Below are 20,017 nucleotides of genomic sequence, written 5' to 3'. Positions count from 1 at the left end.
CCACCCAAAAATGGTACTTCCACTTTAAGGAAGGTGACCTCTGACATTCCCAATTTGGCATGTCATTTGTTTGGGGGAGGGAGCGGAAACCCACAAAAAAATTAGGGTTCAAGCTCCCACTTTCTCCGTGGGCTCCACGGAGCCGGAAGTTATTTTGCCTCTCCCCTCCCTCTGGGCAATCATCCGGGACACATCCCAGATGATTGCCCGACCAGAAACGGCATGAGGCTCGCGCATGTGCAGGGGGTGCCCGGCTGTGGACTCCCACAATTACAATGCCAGCACCGCAGAGAGGCGGGGGAGATGAGCTGGTCTTCATACCCCTGCATTGCTGGACCCTGGGACAGGTAAGTGTCCTGATTATTAAGAGTCAGCAGCTGCAGTATTTGTAGCTGCTGACTTTTTATTTAAATTTTTTTAAGCAGAACTCTGCTTTAACTTTATAATGACCAGAACCAGTGAAAAATCTAATTAGAAGGCTTTCATATCATCCTCTCCCGAATCAAGGCCTGGATCGTCACTGAGGGCCTCAGGGTCTGATGAATAATTTTCTTGCATTCTTGACTGTACCCACGATGACCTGCTCAAGGAAGGTAGCAAGAAGCCTCTCAAGCCTTCTTCCACCACTCCCCTAATGTAAAGATCTGATGTCATCATTAACTTCCTGTCTGCCTAGAGCCAGCTCAATAAAACAGGCTTTGCAAACCAGCTTGTATATCATGGGCTTTGCTCTACAGACCAACAGGCACCCTCTGTTGGATTCTTGGAGACTAACCACCTACAGCTAAAGGATGAGACCCGCCATCGACGTGGGGAGGAATGACTAAAAAAGCAGATGAAGAATGGTGTCGTATATGATGCTTCTTAGTCTTGGTCTTAGAATGAGATGCACGTGAAGAGGGTGAGCTGTGATCCCAAGAGAGAGAAATAACCCTCTTGCAGCTTTTGTGAGCAGAACCTTTCCCCTGAAAATAGATAAAGTACATAAAGCGACAAGTCAAAACAAAGGTCCATTGAAGAGATCCCTTTATTTTCCACGAGATGTCAGTGCCTCATCCTCGGGAGCAGGCAAACACATCCTGGGCTGATGGAGAAATGATAAAAACCACATTCGGCATGACTGGGAAAAGTAAAATAGACTCCAGGATATTGCACTCACCAGCAGAACTGGGCAGCAGAAGATGAGAGAGATGGAAGGCAACAGGAGGTTGGATGGGACAGCCCCAGGTCGATTGATAGGTGGACAGCCCATGAGCTGATGGTTGGTGGACATTGGAGAACTGAAGAAAACAGAGGGCTGAAACCATAAAATTTGTAAATATGCAGCCATATGGAACGCAGGGCCACCAACTAAGAGCAGGCTCCCCCCTGACACACTCACCTCTAGCAGCGGCACATTAGACTCTAAGCCACCAGAAGGAAGACTAGACACACCCGACTTTTTAAGAGTGCTCTCGCACTGACCAATCGGGCTGCCAGCTCATTCACCAATCATCGCTGTACCACCCAACCATTCCAAACACAATGTCGTCATTGCTCGATAAAGCAGCCGTAACAAAGAATCTGGGGTGCAGGAAACCCAATCTTAGACTAGGATGAGTGGGTAGAGGCGGCTGAACGGTAACCAGTAGGTAAATACAGATGCATGCATAGGAGACAAATGGGAGAGGAGAGACCCAGGATGGCCATTCTTATTCAGCTCCAGCACTTTAGGCATGCTATGCCATTTGCCAAACTCTGGCACCAAGCGCGATCTTTCTCTTTGATAGAGCCTTCCACTGGGGGGGGGGGGGCTACAGCAGGCAAGCAATACCACAAAAACAGGAAAGTCCAGAGCAAGGACAGAAAAAGTACGCTTGCACCAGATACTGGCTGCCTTTTATTTCTAGTTAGGCATGGTCCTATACAGGGTCAAAAGGGCGGAGTTGACCTGTGATGTGCTGGCATGAGGCAGAGCCAAGAAATATATATTATATTTACTCCGCACAGTGGTGTAATGGGTAGTGGTTAGCACTTTCACCTATCAGTAAAAAGGGTCGCTGGTTTGAATCCCAACCACAACACTACCTGCCTGGAGTTTGCAGAGGAAATTGGTTTCCTCTGGGTACTTCCTGTTTCCTCCCACACTCCAAAGACATGTAGGTAGTTTAATTGGCTTCTGTCCAAAATTGGCCCTAGTAAATGAATGCAATTTAGGGACGTTGGATTGTGGGCTCCTTGAGGGTAGGGACCGATGTGAGAGTGCAATGTATGTGTGCGCGTAAATTGACAGTGCTATATGGGTGCCCTAAATAATAATAATAATGTAATAGATGAGCATCATGATGAGATACAATGTACAGAGATGAGGACAATTGCAGACGCACACCCACACTCTTAGGTTGAACTGGATGGACTTGTCTTTATTCAACCTTACTATCTATGTAACTACTCTTTATTTGTATGTTTATATTATTCTTTTAGTGTGGTACATCAAATAGATTTAACCGTAATTCTTGTAATAAGAATATATATTTTGGTGTCTTAGGTAAAGAAGACCATTAAAAACACACAAGCTTCAGAACCAGGAAAAAAGCCAAATCAGAAGAAGAGGGAAGACCGACCAAGGGGAAGGTTAGATATTCATTGTTCTTTTTTAGATCTGTAAGTGCATATTCCAGTGTGACCTCTCATACTACTACAGCAGAAATGTCCCTGTCCATATAATGGTATTGAAAAAGTTTAAAAAGCTCAACTTCACCCCCTTTAGAGTATTCCTGTCCCAGGACTAAGTAGTGAAGTGTTTCCAGTTTTACTGTTTTACTGCATTGAATGGGGCAATGGTATGCTTCAGAGCAATACGGATACCATAGGCATGCATGTGAATTACAGCATCCTTTAACCCTTTCACTGCCGAGGCCGTGCAGACCTACAGAAGTGCCTGCAGGTGGCCAAGTCCATACAGACCTCATTTCTCCCTCTCCTATGAGCTTATGGTCACTTCAATGACCATTAACTTATATCAGAATTGTTTAGCAGACTGCTGAAAAATTCTATAATTCTGATCCGCGAATTACAACCTGCTGATGAGTTATTAACCCTAAATGTGACTGCCTCGACACCCAGGCTGCTGCTTCCCTGTCCCCAGCCACTCCACCTCCCACCACTCCCTTTAATCTTAAGCTGCCCCCCCTATTCTACTCTCCTATATCCTCAGATCGCCCCCACACGTCTGATCCATGGCCGTGGCATCTCTCTTTTCCTCCCGCACTGATCTTCGTGATCTGACATGCGGGGGGTGGGGGGGTGAAATTGGGGCTTGATAAATGTTTCCCGAGCGCCCAACCCCCCCCCTGTAGTAGAGAGGGCGCAGGCAGCGATCAATAATGGACCGGCCGCTCTAGGTAAGATCATGGAGTGATCCCTGTTTCGGGGGGGGTCTGCTGATCCCTGACATGTCTGATCCACTGATGCAGAGTGGACACTGACACAGCTCGCTATTCTCTATGGGGCGGTCAGATGGAAACGGACCACCTGTCCAGTTCCATCAGATACCATCATGTTTTTAGCACCCTGAACTTGATCAAATGCAGGCAGGTGTAAATGAACACGTCAGCTTACATCAGCCTCTCCATAGAGAACAATGGGTGGTCCGATTGGGCCCACCTAAAAAAAAAAAAAAAAAAAAAAAATGGACAGACGGATCCGATCGGTGTGCTTGTGAGAAAGGGCCTAAGGCCTTGCTCTCATAGTGTACCTTTACAGGGATGCACAGGTGTTGTGGGCATCTCTGTTCAGGCAGTCCCATTGATTTCATTTGGGATGTAGCACCTGCACGAACAGAGCCATTGCTCCGAATTTTACATCCATGTAGGTGCGCATGCATGTCCCTCAGCTCACACTGTCTGCATTTGGGGTCATGTACCCACACTGATGTCAGATTTGGAACAGCAGCAATGCCTGTGCAGCTGTTGCATCCCAAGTTACATAAATGGAACTGCCTCTACGGGGATGCAATGAACATCTGTGTATTCCTGTGCCGGTAAACATGACCCTCTGTGGGCGTACAGTATGTCATATGTGAACAAGGCTTTAGCAATTTAACAGGAATTTTGTAGGTTATTTTGTATTTATTTACTATTAACCACTTGCTTACTGGGCACTTAAACACCCTTCCTGCCCAGACCAGTTTTCAGCTTTCGGTGCTCTCACACTTTGAATGAAAATTACTCAGTCATGCAACACTGTACCCAAATACATTTGTTGTCCTTTTTTTTCCCACAAATAGAGCTTTCTTTTGGTGGTATTTCATCACCTCTGGAGTTTTTATTTTTTGCGCTATAAATGAAAAAAGACCAAACATTTTGAAAAAAAAACGCATATTTTTTTGTTTGTGACAAAATTATGCAAATTATTAATTTTTCTTCATAAATTTTGGCCACAATTTATACTGCTACATGTCTGGTAAAAATAACCCAAATTAGTGGATATTATTTGGTCTTTGTGAAAGTTAGAGAGTCTACAAGCTGTGGTGCGAATCATACAAAATTGATCACATCTGATGTACTGGTGGCCTCATTTCTTGCGACCCGAACAAGCCAGGAAAGTACAAATACCTCCCAAATGACCCCTTTTTGGAAAGTAGACTTTCCAAGGTATTTAGTAAGAGGCATGGTGAGCTTTTTGATGTCATTTTTTTTCTCACAATTCAATGCAAAATTATGATTTTTTTATTTTTTACATTTTTTTCCACAAAACTGTCATTGTAATAGGTTATTTCTCTCGCATGACATGTGTATACCACAAATGACACCCCCAAAAAAATTCTGCAACTCCTCCTGAGTATTACAATACCACATGTGTGGGACTTTTTCACAGCCTGACCACATAGAGAGGCCCAACATGCAGGGAGCGCCATCACATGTTCTAGGAGCATAAATTACACATCTAACTTGTTGACTACCTATTACACTTTTGAAGGCCCTGGAGCACCAGGACAGTGACACGTGACTCTGATGACAGATGGCACTAATACGTGGCAATGATGACACGTGGCACTGATTACAGATGGCACCAATATGTGACACTAATACGTGGCGCCAATGACGCGTGACACTGATGACAGATGGCACGTGACACTGACAACAGATGGCACGTGACACTGACAGGTGGCACTGATATGTGGCACTGACAAATGGCACTAATATGTGGCACCGGTGACAAATGGCACTAATACGTGGCACCGATGACACGTGGCACTGATGACAGATGGCACTGACAACAGGTGGCACTTGGGGGAGGATGGCACTGGGGCGGATGGCACTTTTTTTTTTTTTTTTTACTTACGGCCGCTGCGGCCGTTCACCTCTCCCGTTCACCTCTCCCTTCTCACACGCTGTCTGTGTGAGGAGTGAGAGCCGCGCTGAGAGATGATCTCATATGTTTACATATGAGATCATCTCTCATTGGATAGGCCGATCGCGCTGTAAACGGCCACTGTGAGTGGTTAAATGCACCCCTTTACAGCGATCTGTGACTGGCTGTGTCTGAGGGACACGGCCAGCACAGAACTTCCCCGATGCGCGCTCCCGGGAACGCACATTGCGGAAGTAAACAGGAGGACGTCCAGGGATGGCCTCCCGGCAGATAGCGTCCGCTCTGTAGCCGTCATTCGGCTATAGGGCGGGCGCAAAGCGGTTAATGATTTTAGTGTATTTTTAGCGAAAATATTATTTTGATAAACATTTGCACAAATATGCTGCCTTAGAAATCAGTAGCACTTTCTTTTTATTCTACTAGCCATGTACTTTCAGTAAATGTATAGTTTGGGGGGTCTATTACAAATTCTGAAAGCTGTAAGTGAAAAAGGAAAAACAGATTTTCTAAAACGTCTGTCTACCTCAGATTTTCCCTTTTTCTCAAAAAGGAGCAATTTTAAATTTACAAATATTTGTTATTAACTCAATACAGGTTATGCTTTTAAATTTAGCAGGGATTTTGTAAAATTTGCTTTGGTAAACATTTGTGACAATATTGTGGGCCTTAAAAATAAATACCACCTTCTTTTTACTATAGAGGTTATGTTCTTTCAGAAAAGATATGGTTTGGGGGGATTTTTCACAAATTCTGAATACTGTAAGGGAAAAAATGAAAACCTTCAGATTTTTTGAGAAATTTGCATATTTACATTTTTGCGTACGTCCGATTTTCAGTATTTTGCAAAAAGGTGCAATGTAAAAATGTAAATTTATTAATGTGGAGTCCCACCCATTTTTTTTGTTAAACCGCTTGCCTACCGCCCCACGCCCATATACGTCGGCAGAAGGGCTCCTACAGGCAAACTAACATACGTGGCCCTTTAAGAGGCTCCCGCGGCAAGCTCAGTGAGGGGATACCCTCGATCGCCTCACGGAGAGGAAGAACGGGGAGATGCTAATGTAAACAAGCATCTCCCTGTTCTGCCTAGCCTAGTGACAGTGTCACTGATCTCTGCTCCCTGTGATCGGGAGTAGAGATCAGTGACGTGTCACATGTAGCCACGCCCCCAGTTAGAAACACTCCCCAGGGCACACTTAACCCCTACACTGCCCCCTAGTGGTTTAACCCTTCACTGCTAGTGTCATTTACACAGGAATCCATGCATTTGTATAGAATTGCTGTATAAATGACAATGGTCCCAAAAATGTCTGTGTCCGCCATAATGTCGGTCACAATAAAAATTGCTGATCACCACCATTACTAGTAAAAAAATAAAATATATATATATATATATATATATATATATATATAACAAATAAAAAAATGCCATAAAACTATCCCCTATTTTGTAAATGCTATAAATTTTGTGCAAACCAATCCATAAACACTAATTGTGATTTTTATTTTTTATTTTTAACAAAAATATGTAAAAGAATACGTATCAGCCTAAACTGAGGGGGAAAAATTATATATATATATATATATATATATATATATATATATATATATATATATATATATATATATATATATATATATATATATATATATATATATATATATATATATATATATATATATATATAAAATATTTTTTTATATTAATTTTTTTCCCTAAATTGTTGCTCTTTTTTTGTTTATAGCACAAAAAATAAAAACCGCAGGGGGGTGATCAAATACCACCAAAATAAAGCTCTATTTGTGGAAATAAAGGACATCAATTTTGTTTGGGAGCCACGTCGCCGACCACGCAATTGTCAGTTAAAGCGTCTCAGTGCCGAATCACAAAAAGTGCTCTGGTCAGTAAGGGGGTAAATTCTTCCAGGGCTCAAGTGGTTAAAATCCAACAGCTGAGTGCGCATGCGCGGCGCCCTGTGATGGTCAACGTGAACACAGGGCTCCGCACCGCGCCATCCCGCTCGCACACCTAGTAGCTGAACACCGCCAGCCACAGCCGTCAGACTGAGCGCGGAGGTGCCAGCTAGCATAGGGGCACACTCCGATGCACGGAGGGACAGCGAGGAGAGGACTGGGAACCCATTTTGCAGTCCTCCCGGGAGCAGCCAAAATCTCCAAAATGGTGGCGGAGCGGCCGCCTCCCGAGGCCCACACAGGATCTGCAGGCTCTTCTCCATGGCGTGACAGGCTGCATGAGGAGGTATGTGGAGGGGCTCTGTCGCCAGTACCCCATGGAGGTCCCTTATCCCCTGCCACCACAGTATCCCTTCTAAACCAGATGCTGGGTGACATACAGGGACTCACCCAGGCACACCATTGCTTTCCAGGAGGCAGCTTAACTTATCCCTCAGCCTTCTCAGGCATCTCAGCCACAGGACAATTCACTTTTATTTTCTAAATTTGCCAAAATGCTTGACAAGGGTCTGGCTCAGACAGCATCCAGAATTACTAATGACATAAAAGCTGATCTCCAAATGCTGGGATCCCGTATTGAAACAAAGTGGATACCACTATTGATTGGGTGAACCAGAATTCTGATCAATTTCAGGAATTGCACCATCAACTTGAAGGGGCTTTGGCCAAAATCAATTATTTGGAAAACAGGTCCAGAAGACTTAATTTCTGGATCAGAAGGTCTGCCTGAGTCCATAACAGACGTCCAGGAGGCAGATCATTCATTCATCAAGACCCTCATCCCTGACATCCGAGCCCACAGACTAGAGCTGGACCGAGCTCACAGAGCTCTGGGACCCCCCCCCCCCCCCGCCAAGATAGCCTCCCGCGTGATATAGTAGTCAGACCACACTACTTTAACGTCAAGGAGGAGGTTATGAGGAGGGCCCGGATTTTGCCACAGCTACAAGTTATGGGACATCAGATACAACTCTACGCTAATATTCCGCCCTTCACCATCCAGAAGAGGCGATCCCTTAAACCACTTCTGACGGTTCTGACGCAGAAAAATATCAAGTACTGGTGGCTCTTCCCTTTTGGTCTGAAATTCGACTTCAACAGCAAACCTTTCCGCTTCACATCACTCCATGACGGAGAATGTCTACTACGAAAGCTCAGCCACATACCCAAGGATCCGCCTTCCCCCATGCAGACCTCCTCGTCTGGCATGTCCAAACGTCCGCCACCATTTAGCCCTCTCATCTCCCTCTGGATTTCGCCCAGACACAAGAAAGCTAAAGATGGACTTCCTCCCTGAACTTGAGAGGACTTTTGATCCTGTACCACACTTTTTGACACAATTTTTGGGTCAGGTCCCTCCATGACCCCTGGCTTTGTTGCCAAATGGAAACATCTTCCCCCCACCCCCCCCCCTTTTTTTTTTTTTTTTCTTTACCATGCTAGGCCTTTTTCCCTCGCTCCTGAACTATACTGTTCGGACCCAGGACTATTTTTCTCCAAAGATAGACCCCACCTCTTACGGGTCATCCTTCACTCCTCATTTTCTCTTGATTTGACTAAAATACTTTTTTTTTTTTTTTTGCCACTGGTCTCCCACGAGGGGGCCATTTTTGGGACTCATGGGCACTGGTATCATATTACTATGGTTCATTAGATTGCCCTTTACATTGTTTAATTACAAGCCACTAATACAGGTCTATATTGTAGCTATTTGACTAGTTTCTCAGATTGACTGGCATAGGTGTTCATTTATTGGGATACTGCAAGCTAATTGGTTGTTGTTGTGGAGGATGGGTCGAGCCTCCTGCGCACTCATCCCACACTTGGTGACCTTCGGGGTCTTGCCTCTCCTCGTTTGGACATTTCCTCCTTAGCGGGGAAAACATTGATTGTTTCCTCAGGTGGGGTGACTCTGTCTTCACCCCAACCTCAGGACTGATCTTCATCTGTTGCTCTTTTTTCTCGCTATCCCTTTTTTCTTTACCTTATCTTTACCTTCTTTTTTGCAGCTCCAGAAGTGGCCTCTCTCACCCGTAATGCACGGAGAGAAGCATGGCAGTCCCCACATGCTATCCTGGCTCTGCAGTTGGCTACTAGCACGAAGGTAGGTGATCGAGGATCTCCTGCCTTCTCTCCCTTACTGCTCCATGGCTAACCCACCTCCTCAAAGCCCTGCCCTGCGCATATCCTCCCATAATGTGCAGGGTCTTAATTCCCCGGTAAAGTGGAAAAATATTCCAGCATCATCAAGCTCAAAAAATCGATATCTTGTTCCTACAGGAAACGCATTTCCCTAAATCTTACCAGCCCTCCTTCATTCACACCAAATTCCCCAGATTTTATTTAGCTAACTCTGACTAAACTAGAGGCGTGGGACTGTTCTTTTCAGGTAGGGCACAGTTCTCCTTGGTTTCTGAATTCCTACTCATTAAAATTCTCATGGATGAACAACTTTACACTCTTATTTCATAATATGCACCAAACAAGGGACAAGCACAGTTTTTCCAAACCCTTTTCTGAACATTAGCTCCGCTTATGGAAGGTGTAGTCATTTACGGAGGTGACTCCAACTTAGCCTTTGACTCTGGAACTGTCAGGAACCATGAAACAGACAGAAGTACAATCAAATCACACTTGTTTATTAATAAAAATAAAAGCGTAGTCAAGCATAGCCAGAGTCCAGTAGCCAGATCGTGTAGTCAGCCAGTCCAAAGTTCATAAACCTGATGGGGTAATCAGCCAGTCCAGATGTCAGGGATCCAAGGAGAGCAACTGCAAGCAGGATTGAAGCCAGGAGGGATGTCAGCAAGCCAGTCTTGAAACAAGCAGCAGGAGATGGTTCCTAGTGATGTGACCAACACGAAGGCAAAGAAAAGAGTGGGCTGGAAGGCTTTAATTAGGCAGGTCAGACGAGCATCATCGGGAACAGCTGGTAACTGTGAGAAGAGAGCTGGCAATTAGCCGACAACTGAGCGGCCAGCCCAGAGGAGGAAGGGCTAAGCCAGCCCTGACAGGAACTGACAAAACGCATCCCCCAGGGAAGAATCTGATTCGCCCAACCAAGCAGAATCTAAAAGTAGCCAGGCAATTATATCATTATGGCTTGGTGGATATATGGCGGGAACTTAATCCCAGGGCTCGGGATTTCACTCATTACTCTAGCCCACACCAAACCTTTGCAAAAATCAACTATTTTTTATTCTCCAACAACATATTCTGCTGGTTCAGTGGTCGGTCATTGGGGACTCTGCTTGGTCAGACCATTCCCTCGTCCTCATATCCCTATGTGGTGGCCCGATACCACGCTCCCGGTTTCCCTGAAGACTGAATGGCTCCATTCTCAGCAACCCTGCCCAAGCTCAGGAAATAGAAAAACACATACAGGATTATTTCCTTTTAAATGACGTGGACAGAATCTCCCCCCTCTTCGCTCTGGGCTGCACACAGAGCCACCATCAGAGGTCAACTAATCCAAATCTCCACCAGACTGCGAAAGGCCCGTAAGACAGACATAGACAAACTGGAAAGGGAATTTTCTTCCCTAAGCAAACTGCATAAATCCAACCCCTCGTCACTTTCCGCTGACAGACTTGATGCAGCCCGCACAACCTTGAACTTGGCTCTCACAGCTATTGCTGAAAAGGACCTCAGATGTGAGGGAGGGCGCTTCTACCACCAAAATAACAGACTTGCTTGCGAGACGGCTAACCCCTAAAACCAGACTCTATGCACTTCCCAAAATAAAACTAAGGGACGGCACCCTCACTCAGAATCCCCAAAAAAATCATGGAAGCATTCCATGACTTTTATCTCACCCTGTATAGCAACAAGGAGATTAGTTCTTCCCCCAATGCTATTCATTCCTTCTTGGCATCGGTGCAAATCCTGACACTAAAGGATCAACACAGGGAAGAAATTGATTCCCCGATCTCCGAAGGGGAAGGGGTCATTAAAAATCTCAAGACTAATTCAGCCCCGGGTCCAGATGGCTTCTCCGTCCCATACTACAAACATTTCTCTGACACTCGCCCCATACCTTGCACACTTTTTTAACCATCTTAGGTCCGGTTCGCCCCTGGATAAAGCCATGAATACGGCTTTCGTAACAGTCATCCCTAAACCAGGAAAGGACCCCAGCTGCACCTCCAACTGTTGGCCTATATCTGTGATCAATAACAACCTTAAAATCCTGACAAAAAATCTTAGCCAATAGACTTTCCAACTTCATTAGCCTTTATGTTCATGCAGATCAGGTGGGTTTTGTTCCAGGACGACAGGGTCCAGATCAGATCAGGAGGGCAGTAAACATAATCTCGCTTCTCGGCTCGAGATGGGACAGGGGCCCTCTCCAGCAGGGTTGCCTCCTATCACTGGATCTTATGAAAGCGTTTGACTCGGTTTCTTGGTCTTTCTTTGTCCCCACCCTGGAAAAATGGGGATTTGGTCAGTCCTTTCTGAACATTATAAATGCACTATACTCAACCCCAGAGGCCCAAATAAAGATGCAGGGATTCTACTCAAGCCCCTTCCCGATCCTCCGTGGCACAAGACAGGGATGCCCTTTATTTCCGCCGATCTTCGCCATGATCATTGAGACACTGGCCATTGCTATTAGAGCTAATCCTGACATCAAAGGGATCCAATGTGGTCCGAAAACTCATAAGTGCACCCTGTTTGCGGATGATGTCTTACTTTTTATATTGTCTCCGAATATCTCGCTCCCAGTTATATGCAAGCTACTTGATGATTATGTCAGTCTCTGGTCTTGGGGTCAATTACGCCAAGTCCCTAGCGCTTAATATTAACCTACCATCTACACTTGTCTCCCAACCTAAAAATAGTTTGCGGTTCGACTGAACGGAATCTGTACTCCCTTACTTGGGGGTACACTTGACGGCATCTATAGACAAACTTTACGCAGCTAACTTCCTCCCTACATTCCGCACTTTGCTTTTCCTGGCTAGGCAGTGTAAATTCTGTAAAAATGACACTACTCCCACGTATCCTGTATCTCTTTAGGTCCCTACCTATCCCCATCCCTAAGGACCATAGCCAAATCTTTCAATCCAGAAATATGAAATTCATTTGGGGATCCAAGGGACATAGAATTTCTAAGGGAACACTATTCCGCAACAAATATCAAGTTAGTCTGGGAGTCCCATACATCCGTTGGTACTACCAGGCAGCTTAACTTTCCATTATATACTCTAAAATTACCCACCCGGATTGTGTTCATATGGAGAGGCAGGCAGTACCTAGCTTTACCCTTGACTACCTTCTTTGGTGCCCACCCAGGAATAGACCGGCCATACTGGCTCCCATTCCCTCTCACTATGGGACTCCCTAAAAGCAAATCCGCGCTTGACCTCCCGCTAGAAGCCCCTCTCTCTCATCTTGAGGAAATCCCTTTTTCCTCCTGGCCAGGACATTACGGCCTTCTGCTGGTAGTTGGATAAGGGGATATACAGGATTGGTCACTTCGTGACCCCAGCTGGTCCTTTTTCTCTAGCTCATTGTATCGGTAAACTTAACATGCCAGGAACGTAAATGTTTAGATTTCAACAAATTTCCCATTTCCTCAGGTCCTTAGGGCTCTCTGCCCCTAACTCTCCTTCCATAACTGAATACGAACTTTGGTGTGGCCAAGCCATGGAGCGGGGGGGGGGGGGGGGGGGTTGGAGATTTCGGTGATCTATCTGCGATCTGTCTGCCCAAGCAGACTCCAAAACGCTTTTCGTGCGAGAATGGGAAACTGACCTACAACACCAATGGACCTTAGTAGAATGGCATAAGGCTTCGGTTACTGCCTCAAAAGGCTTACTTAACGCAACGTTAGTTGAGGCTAACTTAAAAATTCTAATGCAGTGGTATATGGTTCCTTTGCGACTAGCAAAAATCTATCCGAATGCTTCTTTCTCTATCCCTTTCTTTCCTCCTACTCTGCTCTCTGTTCACTCCTGATCTCCTTCATTTCTCTCAAAATTGCTCCGTTTAGGTACAGCATAGTGCTTCACCAAACTATAGGGATAAAAGACTCTATACCAAATGCGGCATTGTCATTGAATCTCCTCTCCACCTGAGTGGCTTACTTCATAAATTTTTCTGATTTTGTGATTACCGGATGCAAGTCCGCACGGGAGCACTGCTCGCTGTAGTTTGTATCGGAAAGTAGCCTAATAGATGTATTAAGAGCTTTGGGGGAGCGGAGCTTTCTAGGGTCCGGCACAGTTAGTTCCCATAAGGGGTGCCGGCGCTGGGAGGCTTGCCCCTTAAACAAAGCAATGTTAATGGGAGAGGGGATCTTATCAGACTCCTTTCACTAATGTTTTAAATCTGATATACTCTTTAGATAACTCTCATTCCAGATTTCACCCGTCAGAACTGCTATGTTTGCATTAGTCGCAAGGTCTCCTTGTCCATAAACTGTTCATGTTGAGCACTATGTTGCGATATGTACCATTGAGCATTGTTCATGTTTTGTATTACTACTTTGAATACCCAATAAACATTTATTGAAAGATAAAATCCAACAGCTACAAAAAGTGTAGCTGCTGACTTTCAATAAACACACCTGTCCCACAGTCCAGTGATGCAGGTGCCCAGAGCCTCGCTCCTCTCCCCCTTCTCTTTGCCACACTGTCATAGCAACAGTGGACACCACACGCTGTGCTCTGCTATTGGCCAGGCAATCATCTGGAACCTGTGACGTGGGGTGAGAGGAGTCGCCACCTGGGTGGCCGAAAAGAGGAAGGAGGAAGTGGAACTTTCCTGTCCCACTAAAAAGAAGGTACCCCTCCCCCCCCACAAAAAAAAAATGGCATGTCAAATGTGGCATGTAAGGGGGTGCTTAAAGTGGAAATTCCACTTTTGCGTGGAACTCAACTTTAACTTGATGCAGATTAAGCTTTTATATTTAGTAGGGATTTAGCAGGAATTTTGTAAAATTAGCTGTGTTTTTATCTGCTAATAATGGGTTTAGTGTATTGTTTGCTAATATATTGGTTTGGTAAACATTTGCACAAATTCTGTGTGGTCTAAAAAATCAGTAGCACTTTTTTTTTTTTTTTTTTTTCTTCTACATGTCATATGCTTTCAGAAAATATGATTTCTGAGGGAAAAAAGAAAACCTTCAGATTTTTAGAGAAATTTGGATATTTACACTCTTGTGTCTGTTTCATTTTCACCATTCGGCAAAAAGGCGCAATTTAAAAGTTAGAAAATATTTTGTTATTTATTAACTCAATACAGGTTAAGCTTTTATATTTAGTAGGAATCTTGTAAAATTGACTTTTTTTTTTTTATCTGCCAATAATGGTTTTAGTGTACTTTTTGAAAAAAAATAAAAAATAAAAATCTGTATATAGTTTGGGGGGGTCTTTTACAAACTCTAAAAGCTAAGTGAAAAATAAAGCAAACGAAAAATTGCAAAAATGGTCTGTGCACAGGTCCTAGCAGCGAAAAGGTTAAAGTCTGAGGAGTCCGCTTTCCACTTAAAAAAAAAAAAAAAAAAAACCTGCAGATAGTTCCACAAAGATACAGAAGAAAGATGTATACAACAGTGTTGTCATGTAACTGTATGATTTATCTTCTGTTCAGGTAGTATTGCATAAAATAAGGCTTTAGCTCGCTGACATTTAAGGGTGAAAGGAAGAAAACTGGGTCATATGGCCACATACAGGACAACTGTACACTAAAGATGAAAAACTGCAGGTCCAACCCTAGGGGCTCTAACACCTCCTACATTCATCCTTCAGAGTTTTTTTTTTTTTTTTTTTGGATGTAGAACATAGATATTTATATATAAAGTGTGCAGCGCTACCACCAATACACTAAAAAATACATTTATATGCCCAAACAATATTAACTATATGCAACTCCCATGAACCATATATACTTAAGTGCAATGTGCAAACACAAATTCATATAGATCTTAACTAAAAGTCCCATGCAATAATGGTTCAATACTCGTGCAACTTTCATGCAAAAGAGAAGTGTCCTACATCTTGTATTTTAAAACAGAGAAAATTGAGTACTGTCCGTGATACTTTTTTTTATTTGCACTAACATACAATTTTTCAGGACAAGCTTTCGGGGTATGTCCCCTTCTTCAAGGTCCAAGCAGTACTGATTTACAAATTTTTAAGCAGAATGTAAAAACAAAACAAAAAAAAAAAAAACACCTCTGAGGGAAAGAAGAGGAGAAAAAAAAATAATGGAAAAAAACAAAACAATTGTTTAGTTTTTACATTCTGCTTAACAATTTGTAAATCGGTACTGCTTGGACCTTGAAGAAGGGGACATACCCCAAAAGCTTGTCCTGAAAAATTTTATTTAAAAAAAAAAAAAAAGGATAAATGGGGACTTTGGGATTTTAAAGGCACCAGGTAAATTCAAAAGTATAAAGAGTAGTAGTTTTTTTGTTTTTTTTATATAAATTTATTCGAAATTTGAAAAAACGTACATAATAGGATAGTTAAAAGTTTTGACACAGGAAATGTATCCACACATATAAGGATCTACCTCAGCATTACATCACAGATCAGATAATATAATTAAAAATATATACAGGAGATCTTATCACCCAAAAACATAGATTAGCGTATGTAACCGCTATGGTGATGAGCCCAAGGGCTAGTTTTGTGGATGCTACATCAGCTCATACAGAGTTGTGTAAAAAAAAAAAGTGGCGTGGCTGTTTCAAGATGCACAATAAGGAGGCAGAAGAAAGCCATTACTATGCAAATGCTACAAAATATCCCAGTTACAATATGCCAAACAGCACAGACAAGCCCCAAACCTTCTGGCACAAAGTAATTTGGAGTGATGAGACCAAAATGTAGCTTTTTGTCCATAACCATAAACACTACATTCTGAGAGGAGTCAGATAAAGAGCCTAATCCACAAATACCACAAAAGACTTCAAGCTGTCATTGATGTTAAAGGGGGACATACACAGTCTGATCAGGGTCATTTGGGTAGTTGCTGCTGTCATGATTTAAAAAGGGTAAACGCAGTTGATAATGGTTTCAGCCAAACACTAACCATGAGTGAAAGAAAAGATTGTTATTCATATTATCTGAAAAATCTTATGAGCACAGCTGTGTGTGTATGTATGTATAGATGTGTGTGTGTGTGTGTATATGTATGTAGAAGTGATGCTTCTCCGGGTCGAAGCAGCCAAAAACAGTTGTTCCTCTAGTCATAATGTTTTTTCGAGCAGAGGGAGCGGACTGAGCGCCTGTTGGCGTGGTTGTCTAGAGAGCAGTCAATGACCACTTGTATTGCCAACCTTAAGGATACCTCAGGGATTCTGGTGTGATACTAGGGATAATACTGGTTTTATAGATAGGGATAATACCGGTTTTGCTTTTATGATTAACTCTTTTCATCTAAGGCATGGTACACCACTGCTGAACTTCCATGCCTTCCTGGATTGCCTTTATCTGCCAGGGCTCTCTAAGCCTGTTAGGGGCTGGACGCTCCTCTTGCCACAAAAGACTAGATGAGGAGGGTTTCCCTGCAGTTTTTTTTTTTTTTTTTGTAAATAGTCTTTATTAAGGTATAAACATATATACAAAGACAATACACATAAAAAAGAAAAAGAAAATCAAATTTTCTTGCAAATTACAGTTTTCAACCTCCACAGCAAGTCAGACAAATTGGCAAGAATAAAAAAAAAAAAAAAAAAAAAAAACAGTGTAGGGTACACTATTGTGGATAAACTAACAGGTACATATTGCAGCAAAGAAGCAGCCATAGGAGTATTAGGATGTATGCGCATACGTTATAGTTATTAATTTGCAATACTGTCGATCCGTCTCCCATGGGGCTGCAAAGGACTGAATTAAAAAAGTCCCAATACAATACCATTATTTAACTGTAAAAATACACTACCAAGGAGTGTGTGAACAAAAAGCAGTAATAAAGGGGCAAGAAAAGTAAAAGAGGAGGATCAGGGAGGGGGAGGGGAGGGTGTAGGAGGTCGGGTCTGGTCCGGATGATGGGGATGCTGATCAAGTTAGGGGGGTACATCAGTCCATAGCTTTATACCAAGTTGTCCAACTCTTCCATTTATTATCAAAGTGTTTATTTCCTCCTGCTGCCGCTATTAGTGATATATATATATATATATATATATATATATATATTATAGTGGGTCTGCGTAGTAGTAAACACTTCAGCCACAGCAGGGGCTTTGTCCAATTTCCAATGTCTTGTTATCAGGGATCTGGCTACTAGGAGTACGTGCGTGACCACCACTCTAAACTCCGGTAGGAAGGAGTCTATACCTATGTTTAGTATCGCCGGGTTAGGGGGTGTGATGATGCCCGTGATGCTGGAGAGCGAGCGGAATACAGAATTCCAGTAGCTAGTAAGATTTTTACATGACCAAAACATATGGCGTAAGTTACCCACCTCTCCACAATTCCTCCAGCACAGCGGGGAACCGTCCTTACTGAACTTGGCAAGTCTATATGGGGTAAGATACCATCTAAGGGCTATCTTTTGTGACAATTGCCAATGGTTAACACATTTTTTTTTTATTTCAAAAAAGTTTATTAAAGCGATAAATAGAAAACAGCGTCAGCAAAAAGGATCAAATGACATATACATCATAAGCAGAAAGCTAAAATATTCAATGTCCTGACCTTCATATTTGTAATGTATAAAAATAGACAACACTAAGAAAGAAATGTGAAAAGTCTAGAAAGAAAGAAAAGAGAAAAAAAATAAATAAAAAAAAGAATATATATATTTTTTTTTTAGATAGCCAAGAGAAAAAATCCAAGGTGTGATCATTGTTGTAATCGGAATAGGAACCAGGGGTTCCACTTTAAGTCATATATATGAGTCGTGTCATGCAGAGTATGTAAAATCTTTTCAGTCAGCATTACTTGATCAATGCGTGAGAGAACCTGAGATAAAGGGATCGACGGGGACTTCCAATGCAATGCTATAGTCCATAGCATAGAGACACAGATGGAATGAACGAGCCTTGCTAGGGGTTTAGGGGTGTCCTGCGGGGTTTGGAAGAGAAGACAGTGGTGGTAAGTAAGGGACAATGCACGACCAGCGATCTTGTCCATCATTCTCAAAACCTCCTGCCAAACTGGTCGAATCAGCTCACAGTCCCAAAAAATGTGAACAAAGGTGCCCAGGTGATTGCAACCTCTAAAACAGCTGGGGGATGTACGAACGTAAATCTTGTGCAAATGCACCGGAGTGTAGTACCATCTGGTAATTACTTTAATAGCTGTTTCCCTAATTGTTAAGGATCTGGTGCATTTACACATGTTGTCCCATCCCTCCTCCCAGTCCACAACACCGGCCCCCAGTGCAAGCTCCTGTTCCCATTGTGATCTATACTTCAGAGTCTGAACCACTGTAAGTCCTTCAAGAGCTTTGTAGATCAGGGAAATCAGGCCTTTTTGGTGTGGGAAGTTAAAACATAAATCCTCAAAGATGGTGAGTTGGACCTGGGACCGGAGTCTGTAATGGGAGAGAAAGAAGTGACGGATTTGCAGGTATCTGAAAAGTTCTCCGTCGGGGAGTTGGTGCTGGGTCTGTAATACCGAGAAGGGAATGAAGTCAGAACCCGTCACAAAGTCCCTTAACTGAGTAAGTTTGCATTGAACCCACACTCTGAAAGACTCAGGATGGAGATAGGCTGGGGGGAACCTAGGATCGCCCAGGAAAGAGGCGCCCACAGAGATCTCCGAAGTGAGGTTGTATTTGTGTTTGTAGCGGTGCCACAGTAGTAGACTGTCCGCAACTATAATATTAAGCGTGCATAAGGTTGAGTGAGGTTGATGCGTTGACCACATAAGGCCAGGGAGATAAAAGGGTGCTATCGAATCACTCTCAAACCGCACCCAAGGAACTCTGGAGTTAGGGATCGACCACTGTGCTTGTTGCGTAAATCTGCAGGTAAGATAATACAACCAAATTTGAGGAACCCCTAGGCCTCCACTTCTCATAGAGCTGTATAGGACTCCCTTGGCAAACCTGGGCGACCTATTATGCCAAATGAATCTGTTAAAATGGGACTGAAGGTTGAGGAGAAAAGATTTGGAAAGCTTAACCGGTAGGGGGCGAAACAGATATAACAGCCTGGGAAGGATGACCATTTTGAGCGCTGTGATTCTCCCTATAAAGGGGATATGTAAAGAAAGCCAGCTTTTAATAGTATTTTTAAGTTTTCTAATCAATGGGGGGTAATTAACCCCAAAGAGATCGCGGAAATTTCCGGGCAGTCCTACTCCCAAGTAGGGTATGTGTGAAGTGGCCCATGTAAAGGAGTAGTTTTGTTTAATAAGGGCTAAATCAGTGGGAGCAAAACCTATAGGAAGGGCCACAGATTTGGAGACATGAATGGATAGACCAGAGACCTTCGCAAAATTTGACAGTGTCAGAAAAAGGTTGGGGAGTGAAACATGGGGATTGGTTATGAACATCAAAACATCATCTGCATACATGCAAAATTTGTACATTTTGTCACCCTTAGTGTAACCAGTAATATCAGGATGTCTCAAAAGGGCAATCGCGAGGGGCTCCAGGGCTAAAGCAAAGATTAAAGGGGAAAGGGGACACCCTTGTCTAGTGCCTCTACCTATTGGGAAGAATTCGGAGCAACAGCCAGGCAGCTTAATGCAGGTCAAAGGGTTATCGTAAAGGGCTTTGAAACCTA

The 20,017-nt window shown here is 43.4% G+C and overlaps 1 protein-coding gene across 3 annotated transcripts in view; it reads left to right on the top strand.

Annotated features, from left to right (window-relative positions):
• Positions 1-20,017, top strand: part of HDGFL2 (HDGF like 2) — a 663,710-nt gene that overhangs the window by 307,161 nt on the left and 336,532 nt on the right. For all 3 annotated transcript variants that reach the window (XM_077475770.1, XM_077475771.1, XM_077475769.1), the window contains exon 10: positions 2,528-2,613. In XM_077475770.1, the coding sequence (XP_077331896.1) occupies positions 2,528-2,613 (86 nt within the window). The remainder of the gene's footprint in view (positions 1-2,527; positions 2,614-20,017) is intronic.

Source organism: Lithobates pipiens, unplaced genomic scaffold (assembly GCF_037356315.1).
Source record: "Lithobates pipiens isolate NorthernLeopardFrog02 unplaced genomic scaffold, aLitPip1_a1.2 Scaffold_13, whole genome shotgun sequence".
Taxonomy (NCBI): Eukaryota; Metazoa; Chordata; class Amphibia; order Anura; family Ranidae; genus Lithobates; species Lithobates pipiens.
This window is presented reverse-complemented; position numbering and strand designations above follow the sequence as displayed.